Here is a 12,243-nt window from a genome sequence, read left to right on the forward strand (position 1 = left end):
TAAATACTTTGTGGACCACCACACCCCAGTCACACAACTGTGGCCATATGCGTACTTTTATTTGTCTAGCTTTCGGTACCACAACCACCCAGCCACCCACATAAACTCACATAGAGAGGCTGGGTTTTAATGGATTTCTGGGCAGCTCGTTTTGAGGTTTGCTTGAAGAAATGCGTTCTTTGTTGCAGACCTACCCTCCATTTTGTTTTGTCATGCCACTGTTGCAATGCCAAGTTAAATTCCTGGTAGGGATACAAAATGTTAAATTTCTAACCGCATGTCCTGTCCACTAACAATTTTCATATCCGCACAGCAAAAGTTCCCTAATTGCAAACGAACTAGGTACTTAATCGCGACACACTTGTCGTATACGTAATCCAAACAGCAAATTTTGTGTATGCAAATGACTGCGGTTTCTGCGTCGCTAACGCGCAAACACACTTAACTCTCCGTAAAAACTAAACTAAACTCCAACTTCCGCCTGCCCGACGAACACATAATCTAAAATAATTTGTGCGCGGTGAAAATTTACACCTGCTCAGTTTGCCATCGCTCCTTTTCGACGCCTTGCGTGTGAAACATTTTCCAGCAATTGCATGCAACAATTCCCCGAATGCTTAAACATTTTAGGCACGCTTCCGACGTCTTCGTCCAGCCAGGGGCGTGAATTTCTTTTCTTGGCCCAATGCCCCCTAAACCCCTAAAGCCCCTAGCGCAAACTTGATTTTCGGGGGCAGCAACGGAAGCTGGGGCTGGCAATTTCGTTTGGCTGGCGTCACGCATTCGCCCCGTGTAGCAGCAAATCAGCAACGGCGGTGAATTTCAATTAAAGCCCAAGCAGCGGGCACTCCCGCACTTGAGAAATGAATAACTATGTTTTTTTGGCTGGCTGGCCAGTTGCTCGAGGCCTTGGGTTAATCCGAATTGTTATTGACTCTGAGCTATATCGAAGGCTTGGGCGAAACCCAAACATTTTCGTTACCCAAACTGCCTGAAGTTGTTCCATTGGCAATGGATTATTTACTTATGGCAAAGTTGGTAAATTGAAACGTGCCTATGTCAAGTTTTCCGGGGGCGACGAAACGCTTTAAAATTCGCACGTAAATCCAAACGGATTAAGGACTTGTGAAAAATTGCATCAATTTGTGTTGTTTGCATTCGTCGTTGCCCCGCCCTGCCGCGAAAACACAGCGGACAGGTCCAAACTAACAGCCAACATAAAAATGCCAGATTTTTTTTTCCCAAACACAAACCTTGTTGTTTTCGCTCGCTCCCTCTCTCCTTATTTTTCGACCAACTTCTCACCGAGAGTGTGTGTGTGTGTGTGTGGATTTTATGCAAATATTTTGTCAGGTAGCCCCAAAGTCCAAAATAAACCAGCCATGACGAGGTCCCTCCGCAATGCGAAGCCACAGCTCGCTGGGAATCCGGCTTTGCCAGGACGACGTGGTGCAACTAAATCAAATCAAAACAAAAACAGCTCCGAAATGGCAACTCGGGCAGCCATTTTGCCATAACAAGCGCCATGCAAATTGAGTTCCGTGAATGTGTGTCTCACTTTTTCCCTCAACTTTGCGAGTGATTAGGTTAAAGTGTTTGGGTTAAACAAGGCCAAAAAAAAAAGTTTGGCGCCTTGGTGGCGTCAGTTTTAAAGTTAATTAAATGCCTGCCAACTTGGGCGATGTCTCGGCCATATTTCGAGCGACATTTTGGCAGTTTGTCGCAGTTTTGGCTTTAATTACAAGACGTTGGCAGATTTGCGAGGCTGTGGTTGTTGCCAGAGAGCTTTCTTATTGCCTTCGTCCAAGGGCTGGCGTTTATTGTTCGGTTGCTGGAATGGATATTGTACCAATACGAGTGGTTCCATTTCGATGCCACTCTGGTGGGCAACACACAATGCGACCGACGTAAAGCAAAACACAAAATGGGACCCCGAAGAACACAGCAGCGTAGACCAATTTGGGCTGTATATTCTGCACATTTTTTCCTGCGACTGCCAAAAATTCAATTAACTTACATGCCAAACCGCAGCCGGCATGAAAGGGGCACCATTTCACTAACCGCAGCCAAAAATGTCAGCACCACGACTCCTCCCCTCCCGCCCCTTTGGAAAATCCGCCCCTGGTCTGTGGGTTGTCTGTGAGCCGGCTTCGTGGTTTCCCCTTTTCGGTTTAGGTTTTAGATTTGGATATTAGAGAAGGAAGTCTTCAACTTTTGGAATCTCGGAGCGACCAATTTAATGCCCTTTACCATGCAACAACAATAATTTTGATAGCTTTAAGTTTTCAGTTTTAATCCGATTGGCACAACTAAACAAATATTTTCCGTTTATCTTTTGTTTCGTTTCATTTATAATTTGCTACCCCCGCTTATTGTTGTTGCATGCAATTGAATAACCAAATGTACAAAAATGTGCACAAAAACATGCAGTACCGACTCTGCCGACACCACAACAACAACATGTACCGACACATCAACACCACCACCACCACCAACAACAACAACAACAACAACATCAAGCACCACCACAACAACAACAACACCACCATCACCACCAACATCAACTAGTTGCCCCAGCTCAATCGCACAATCTTTGTCAATTTAAAGAGCCACCGCTATTGGGACCCGGCGCCGCCTTCCCGCCATTCGGAGCCCCAGAATATCATCCCACCACGCCCGAGAATTGGAAGGGCGCCGCCATCCATCCCACTGGCCTCATGAAGGAGCCCGCCGGTGTTGTGCCCGGACGCAATGCTCCGGTGGCCTTCACACCGCAAGGACAGGCTCAGGTGAGTATTGTGGGAGTGTTCCAGAGGCGGTGTACAAATACCCAATTTTTGTTTGTCCACAATTTCTGATCAAGACTCTCCCTTACCCAAGACAGTATTTTAATTAACTCTTGTTGTCCTCCACTTCCAACTCCTCCTCGCTGCATCATCTTCAGGGCGCCGTCATGATGGTCTACGGCCTGGACCACGACACTTCCAACACGGATAAGCTCTTCAATTTGGTTTGCCTGTATGGCAATGTGGCACGGGTAAGTTAAAACAAAATTGCCCTTTAATTGTAAGACAGAAGATAGCCATTCTGATTTAATTTGATGGAATCGGGGTTGATTAAATTATATTGTTGGGCTGCCAATTGGGAGTGTTTAAAGAGTAAAGGAAAAGTATTGCACAAAATATTTGAATCGTTGAATCCAAAATATAGTTATTTGATATTTGGCTTGTTAATTTAACCACCTTACAAAGTAAAATATATTATAACTGATATTTCTAGTAAAGTTATTAAAAGAAAGTCCCAGTGTAGCAAGAAAAGGTTTCTTAATTTGTTCTTACAAGGCTAACAGGAACCATTAATATTTTTTGGGTTTTTCTGGTCGATAAATCATCCCGACCTTTCTTGAAAATTTGGGAGAAACGGTCCCCAGTTGTCCTCTTGGTTTTTAAGTAAACTAAAGTTAAGGCACACTCAAATGTTCTGTTTAACACTTCACTTGAGGGAACACACGCTTTTCCCTATCATCCGGCCAACCCTTTGCTTATGACCTTTTAGATTGTAAAAGAAAGCGAAAAAAGAAATATCCTCAACATGCACTTAGCCAGAAAGCTGACAAAAAAAAAGAAAAGAAGGGAAAATACGCATTTCATTGCCACCGCTTTGCTTGGTCGTCAGCACTTTGCGGTTAAATATCGGCCGATGGAAAAAAAGGTGTTTTTGAGTGTGGAAGCCAACCGCAAGACCACTTTGTGTCTGTGTTCCATTTGTAAATGTGCAAATAAAACGAAAGGCAATAAAAGGACGAGGCCGGGACAGTGCAGAGACCAGTAGAACCGCCAGCCATATTGTAGGCCAGTGAGCAGTTGGATCGGCTAAACACATTTAGATAAAGCGTTTTAGATTAATATCCCCACTATGTGTGGGGTTTTCTGGTTATTCTATGGATGTGGGAAAGGCAGCCGCCTCGGGACAGCAATCAGTGCAGCGTCATCAGCTTTATATGTGGGGGCGTGGGCGTGGCGGGTGTGTCCCACCCAATCCAAACCCCAAACCCTTACTTCTTCTTTTCCACCACCTCCAACTCGAGCAATGGCAAAACGATTGGCAAGTCGCTTGTAAATCAAAACACGATGACGACCAAAAAAGAATCCATTAAAAAGCTTTGGCGAATGGCAATTTGGAATGTGCTCATTGTTAGTCGCCAGGCGAAAACGGAAAGCCCGCCGGGGGAGCATTTAGTGCAGCCACAGAAAAACGCCTTAGCTATCTGAACCAACCACTCACCCGCCGAACAATGAGTTTGTGGGGAGCGCCGCACCAACATCAAAGTCAAATGCTAAAAACTTCTTTGCCGTGTGCCAGAGCTTTCACTTTATTGCTACTATGATTCCGCCCACTTCTTCCAATGCGAGTGTGTGTCCTTTGACAATTGCGCTCGCCAAGGACAACGCGGTGGGCGGTCCCCCTTCGCTCCCCGACATGTTGTGTTTAGTTTATGTCAGTGATAAAGCGAGTCAAGGCGACTGAAGGAGACCACACACGAACCACTTTCACCGCACACTGAAGTAGCTGGGAGCCAAAGGTTATTCAACGTTTCAAAGGAGTTTAATCGTTAAAGAATTTTAGTGTGTCGTATACTAAACGAATGACAACTCATACAATATCACTTACATGCTTGGTCTTTAACCCCACTTTAAAACTGAAACAGAAACGAAAGCCATGAATTTATATGCTCTTAATTGGTTTAACTTAATTTTTCAAATGGCTATTTAATCTTTTAACAAATTTTATAGTCAAGCGGGAGTTTTGGATTGATGGAATTAGAACAAAAATCTTTTCCAATTATTAAATAAAGTGCCAGAATTCTGGCTTAAAGAATTTCCTAAGGAATTAACTCACTAATGTAATTGGTTTTGCATCACATCACATGCAAGCTTCTTTCTTTTTTAGTTTTTTGGCATTCACCAACTGCCCTCCATTAGCCTATAATTTAACTGACCTTTGCTTTACTCCATTCCAACCGATACACCCACAATTTCTAGAAAGACTCTCATTTGGCCATTACTTTAGTTGGGAGGGCACGATAATTCAAGGCGCGGCGCCATTTAGTTCAGTTTCTTTCTCTGACACTTGCACCCGCTCGAGGAAAGAGATGTAGGGTGGCTGGCCGGCTGGCCATAGGACCATAGGGCCAAATTTATTGCGAACTTCCTGTCCGAGACGGAAACTACTCATTAGCCATTAAAAATGATTATGCGCAAACATTATTCACTGGGCGGCTGAGCTGCAAACATACATTTCTTCATTCTGGCCACCCACCCACACGCTTTTTTAGCCCAACTCTCGGTTTCCGACCGAGTTTTCTTCCACCCATCGCAAAGCGTTTGGTTCGCTGCGCCTGTCGCTATGCAACTGAGTTCACAAGAGTGAAAAGCCAGGGCTGTTGCCTCATTATAAAGTCGATGTGTATGTGTGTTGCGGGTGGGGGCTGGTGTGTGGGTGTGTGAGGTGCTCTGTTTGGATGTATCTGCAAGTTTATGGGCCGACATGTTTGAATTGCGAATGAGAAATTGATGGCTACTCAATCAAAGTGCCGTTGCATGAGTGTATCCATCGCCAGCCTCTTTTTGTGACCGGCCCACACCATGTGTTGGTGCTAATGGGATTCCCATGGGGAGTACCATTCCGGATCTTGTCTTCCCTAAATTATGGATAAACGAAAGCCGGATGCCCTTGCCCTCTGGATTCCAGAAACGGAAATACACCGTATTAGATTTCAATAAGTCGGCCCTAATAGGGTTTGGCATAAACATTTCGCTGGAAGGAATTTGATTAACCTGCCGAAAAATATGTTTGCTTAAATTTCCAGCTATCGATATTGACTGGGGCAAAGCTGTCAAATATGTCCAAAGGAGGAACCCAGGGGAATACGCTTGAATTGTGTTTGCATTTTGCGATTTGTAATTTCCACTTTTCCTGCCACCTCCCCCAAAAGAAAATATTGCCAAGCACAGTTTCCTTCCGCCCCAACGAAGCAATCTGGTTAATTATTTCTGGGTCCGGGCGATGAAGTCATCAACAAATTGATTTTCAGGTTAAATGGCATGACAAAAATAAGGACAGGAGAGCAACGACTTGAGGGACTCTGAACGACAGGCTGCTGACAGCAGGGCAAAGGTTTTCGGAAAAGTCAAATGGCGAGTGTGGGTTTAAAGGCCAACAAAATACACGCACTCAATTAAATACGCATTAAAAAAACATTTGGATACAATGTGGGATGGGATGGGATGGGATGGGCTGGGCAGGGCAAATCGAAGGGATGGATGGATGGGTGGGTGATGGGGGCATAGGTCAGCCGTTGTTGCTGCTGTTGCTTTTAAGCTGCGCGTGAGCAATTAAATCAAATGGCAGAGCAGACACCATGCCACATTGCACAACAAAGCGATCTCGAGCGAGAGGGTCGCAATTTAATTAACGCAGTGGCGCACTAGGGGGTCATATGGGTTGGAAAATGGGAAAATGGCAAGGGATAATTGGGGGGACGGGGTGGAGTACAGCACAGCTCATTAGACACGCACCGAATGTTTGCCGCTGCTGCGGCTGCGGCTGTTGACCAGCACTGACCATCCAGCCATGAAGCGCTCTTTGATTTGACCAGAGAATCCTGCTGGCGCGGTTCTATTTCTGTGTGTGTGTGAGAGTGGTATCCTTATGTTTGCATGTTTGTAATTTCATTATCGTTTTGTTTCTGGGCATTCATGGCAGCAGCACAGCAGCAGGGGCTATCTGGCCGCTTTCTGCTTGACTGATTTATGGTCTATATTTATTTTTATACATTGTTTTATTTTTATGATTTCGTTTCGTGTCTCACATTGGGTTTCGGTTTCGGTTTCGCATTCGCATTCGATAAGCCTCATTTAGTTTTTATTTACTTTTGGCCAGACCCACTCGATCCCATACTTTGATTCCGTACTCCATTCAGGCGTATTCGTTTTGATTGCGTCCCATGAGCGTTGCCACGGAATGCCATGCACCGTACGTAGTTTGAATGCGGATGTGTCAGGGGGTTTGGTTTAATTATAAGCAAATTGTTTGCCCCATTTACACACGGACCGCCATTCCCCGTCCGTCGTCCGCCGTTGCCTTTGTTTATTTTGAACTGTTTGCAGTTCATTATAATATAATTGGGTATGTGCGAAGGACATACATACATGGATGATATTTAATAATTGAATAATTTATTTAATGAGCTTATAATTTGTGCAGCATGCTCGGGAAAAAAAAGAGTATCGATTTCTGCGCCCTGAGCAGGACTTCTTGCTGGTTTTCTGCTTGTGCAGCTGGCCTCTGGCCGCAATTAGCTTGGCCAAGTGCGCCTGCAGTCATAATTAAATTCGGTCGACCCCAACTGCAGTCGCCGCAAACCGAGCGGAAAATAAATCAAGATAGAAAAACTAAATGCCAAGCTCACTTCTCGGTGCGTGTAAAGAGAAAAACACCCGACATCAATACGCCAAATTAAGGCATTTGAAAAACAAAATTGCAGCGGCGTCCAATTTGGACAGGTGCTCTCGGTCCGCTTCTCTATTTTTCGCTGGCCAACCGAGTCAATTGCGAAAACTCGTTTCAGCTTTTGGCCAAAATACAGGCCCCCGCTCCGCATGAGTTCAATGCCTGGCAGCGGCCAGCAAATTGATTTGCCAATGCATCCAGCCAGTCAACCAGCCAACCAGCCAAGCGAGTGAATTATCCAAGCTGAGCCGCCAGCATTTCCATTGATTTTCACTTTCTCCCGGCTCTGGGCACGTTTTGTAATTGTTGCTTGGGAAATTATTATGCTCAATTACTTTTATAATGCAACAAATCGTTTTTTAGTAAGGTGTAAAGAATTACGAGGGGAAAACCAATTTTTTAAGATTTGTGTACCAATAAATAGTAGCCCCTTTATGAAGACAGACTATAAAAAAGAGAAACCACCTTTATTAAATGTAAAAAAAATCTTTTTCCTTTCTAAAACTCTTCCAATCCAATTAAAGTCAGCTGCAACTTTTTCGCCTTTTCAGCATTATCAATTTCCTATACTCATAATAATACAAGGCAGTGTCAAATGACATTCCGAATATTTGTCAAGTGAAAATCACAAGCAATGATAATATTTTCAGCTATTTTTGGCTATTGGGCACGTACACGACTGACTTTGATGACCCAATAAGGCAGGGTTCGGCTATAACCATTGTGGGAGTGGCCGGGCGTGTACTCATATGACGGCAATACCCACAATGAATGGAGAATTAAGGACGCCATTCTGTTATATAATTGCGTTTGAAGAAAATTTTAAATTGAATTCAATGAAAATGTAGAACTCTGCTCCGTTTCTCCCCTGGCAGAGCAGATTGGGTTAAGAGCGAGAGATGACAGCGACAAGAGAATTCAATCAACCTGGAGGCACCCTTGGGCAGGGAAACATAGTGGAAGTCGGGGTAGAAGAGGCCATAGTGTGGACCAGCTGGGGCATATAATTTAATTACACCGGGGTGGACGTTGCAGGTGACCAACAATGATTGAATGGCGTCGCTATCGTCACTTTTGGGGAATATCAATTATGGTTAAAATATTAAAAATAAAATATGACTTTTCTTCCCGTTCCAGATCAAGTTCTTGAAGACCAAAGAGGGCACCGCCATGGTGCAAATGGGCGACTCGGTGGCCGTTGAGCGTTGCGTACAGCACTTGAACAACATTCCCGTGGGCACTGGCGGCAAAATACAGATCGCATTCTCCAAACAGAATTTCCTATCCGAGGTGATCAACCCGTTCTTGCTGCCCGATCATACACCCAGCTTCAAGGAGTACACTGGCTCCAAGAACAATCGTTTCCTATCGCCGGCCCAGGCCAGCAAGAATCGCATTCAACCACCGAGCAAGGTGCGTTTTCAACATGTTTTCTTTTGAAATGTGATATTTAAATAAATATCCCCTTCACCTTAGATTTTGCACTTTTTCAACACACCGCCCGGTCTGACCGAGGACCAGCTGATTGGAATCTTCAACATCAAGGATGTGCCAGCCACATCGGTGCGCCTGTTCCCCTTGAAGACCGAGCGCTCGTCATCGGGACTGATCGAGTTCCCCAACATCTCGCAGGCTGTGCTGGCCATCATGAAGTGCAACCATCTGCCTATTGAGGGTAAAGGTGAGATAGTGTTGTGTTTAAGTGTTATTCAAAAGAAAGTCAAATCTATATGTGGCCATCCTCCCGAAAATCAAAACCGAAACCGAAAATTTACACAAAATTCTCACTCACTCTCTCTCTGTCTTTGTCCCTCATCAAAAACCCTTAAGAACGCGCCCCAATAAGTAGGCAACTTTATTTTTCGACCCCACCCAAAAAACTCCCAGCTGAACGAGAGTCTAAAGTTTGGCAGCTATTTTGCATGGCCTTTCGACTTGTGCTGTTGTGCAGCAGCAGCAGCCGCACATCAAAAATTACACCCACCATCCACCAACCATCCAAAAACCATCATCCACACTCACACCCACACCCACACCCTGAAAAGCTACCACTTGCCGCCTGCCCCTCAATACAAACTTCAACCTTTCATGTTTCTTTGGCTGTTTTTGTGGGGTGGTGGTGTAACAAAAACTTTGCAGTTACGTTGCCTGCGATGAAAATTTTAATTTGGTAATTAAGATAAACAATTTCAGTTTGCAGTTATTCATAAATGTGTCGCCCTCTCGGCGCTTGCAGCGCTTCGCCAACAATTAGTCTCGGGACTCGCGGCTCGGTTACAAATGGCTAGACGACCGATATAAACTTTTCGCATAAATATTTCACCAGCAGCAGGTCCCCTTAAAATAAATTACAATTCCGCAAATTCTAGGGTTTTATGTGCATGTTTACATGGCCAATATTCATTTGACAACTAGAACATTTAGCAATGCATTTATTCAGAAAGGTTGGCAAAGAATTAGTTCACTTTTTCTTGACTTTGACACACCTTAAAAAAGGGCTTACAGCTGCTTGCTGTCATTGTTTGCTACGCTACGCTACGCCATGTGGGGGAGAAAATCGATTAGGAAAGTGGCCAACAGAACTGTTCAATGCTCATGCATAAATTGTCGATATCCTCGATTTGATTATTTGTCGTTGGCGCATTTGAGATGCTGCTCGGAGGGCTGCTCGAGTGCTTGGTAAATAGTAATTAAAAGTGTAAAGAAGGCAAACACAATCGCACGAATGCATGGCCATGCATTCCTGGGCAAATGGAAATGCAAATGCAAATGCAAGTGCATACTGATTGCAAACACGCCAGTGCGTACTTTTAGGCGGCAGAATTATGCTGCTGGCAAACAAATGGCTCTTTTCACCCTCCATCGGTTATACATATACCACACATATAGCACATTGCTGTTTTGCTATTTGAGTGATTTCGATTGCTCCGTGTAAAATCATTCAGGCAGCGGGCCTCAATTGCATTGCATTGGTGAAGGCAAACGGCTTAATTCGTTTTCAACCCATTCATCCCCAATAAACCACCCCCGCCCCTCCAATACCTTCGCACAATCAAAGATTGCGCTTGCAAAATCAATAAAACTAAATTCAAGAATATACAACACTTATACACTATACTACACCATAACTTAATGAATATGTGTGACTATAACCATTGTTTTCGTCAAGGAACAACACCACCTTATACATGTTTTATGCGTGCTCTCTCCTCCCTCTCTTCTCCACTTTAGGCACCAAGTTCCCATTCATCATGAAGCTGTGCTTTTCCTCGTCCAAGAGCATGAATGGCGCCTGGAACAATGCGACCAGCGAGGGCATGATCGAGAAGGAGAACGAGGTCGATACCAAGGTGGACATCTACAATTGAGATTTGATTACGATTGTGTAAGCAAGCAAACAACAACCGGCTTAACTAGAACACAATACAAAACTATACTGAAGGAGGAGGGGAATTGGTCGTAGACAACAGGCAAAAGACAACAACAACAACTACAGCAGCAGTAGCAGGCAGCAGCAGCAGGCAGCAGCAACTGCAACAGCTACAGCTTCAACTTCAACTTCAATTTCAACTTCAACAACAGATCGACAAACTTGATGATGGCTTACACATTCGATATGACATGCTGACGGAGAATGCTGCGGCAACAACTGAAGAATTTCAAACAAATTGATTGCTAAATCAACTTATAAAAAAAACCAACTACAATTAATTCAATTAAGCGCAAACGCATGTAACTTTTCTACGAGCCATTTGCATAGATTTACTGAATTCACCATATATCAATTCAGCTAATTAATATGACAGCCTATGTACGATATGGCCTCGTTTAAAAGCCACACCGAATGAACACTTGATGCACATTACATTACATTACATTACATGCGTTTGCGTGGCAACAACAAAAACATGCAAAATAATATAAAAAATTTTGAATTGTTATTATTGTTACAATGAAGCATTAGGACTTTCTCACACAACTGCAAGAAAACGGAAAAAACTTCAACCAATTGTAAACTATGTAATGTTTAATTGATAAAAAAAAACGACAAACTAAACCAAAAATAAATAATTGTAACTCAAAAACGAAACCATGTTAAAATAACTATAGAAATTCCCTGCCCCCGCTCCGCTCTTCCCCCTCAAACGCACGTACCTCCTTCCTCTTTGACCTTTGACCCCAATCTCCCACCACTCCTTATTCCCACATCCCACGGCAGACTTCTGTATAGTTAATGTAATATGATTTGAATTTGGATACGAATATATTAATGCAACAAAAAGAAACATTTCTTTGGACAATATTTCGACAAGTATTCGGGCGTGAGAAAAAGTCTTAACAAAAAATATTTATTGAACGGATAATATTTGTGTAAATTAAAACCAAAAATTTAGCAATTTTAAATGAAATTTATTAATTTTAGTTATGCAAACAAGTAAAGCTCTGCAAACTGCTGCACCGACCACTGCAGCATGTATGGCAGTTGATTTTAAATTTCTTACTTTAACGAATACAAAAACAAAAGGAAAGAAATAAAAACTTGCACAAGCCAATGTTTTTACTATTAACAAAACAAGAAAAAGACAAGATGGTAAACATAATTTTTGTGCTTAATTTACAAAGTTAAAAAAGGCATAAATTTATATGTATGAGATGTATTTGTATTTACATTAAAATTAATTTTAATTTACACTAAATGTAAAAAGCAAAATAACTAAAACAAAACAAAAG

General features: G+C 43.1%; 1 protein-coding gene across 20 annotated transcripts in view; it reads left to right on the forward strand.

The window, feature by feature from the left end:
* LOC108143374 (heterogeneous nuclear ribonucleoprotein L) overlaps positions 1-11,597 on the forward strand; it is a 102,600-nt gene extending 91,003 nt beyond the window's left edge. For 13 of the 20 annotated variants that reach the window (XM_017267699.2, XM_017267704.2, XM_017267702.2 and 10 more), the window contains 5 exons: positions 2,608-2,789; positions 2,945-3,037; positions 8,650-8,925; positions 8,989-9,193; positions 10,744-11,597. In XM_017267699.2, coding sequence (XP_017123188.1) covers positions 2,608-2,789; positions 2,945-3,037; positions 8,650-8,925; positions 8,989-9,193; positions 10,744-10,880 — 893 coding nt within the window. In that variant the 3' untranslated portion in view covers positions 10,881-11,597. Of the gene's footprint in view, positions 1-2,430; positions 2,790-2,944; positions 3,038-8,649; positions 8,926-8,988; positions 9,194-10,743 lie in introns of all 20 variants that reach the window. The other 7 variants (XM_017267697.2, XM_017267694.2, XM_017267695.2 and 4 more) reach the window with 2 other exon arrangements.
* Positions 11,598-12,243: the final 646 nt, after the last annotated feature.

Source organism: Drosophila elegans, unplaced genomic scaffold, assembly GCF_018152505.1.
Source record: "Drosophila elegans isolate 14027-0461.03 unplaced genomic scaffold, ASM1815250v1 contig_183, whole genome shotgun sequence".
Taxonomy (NCBI): Eukaryota; Metazoa; Arthropoda; class Insecta; order Diptera; family Drosophilidae; genus Drosophila; species Drosophila elegans.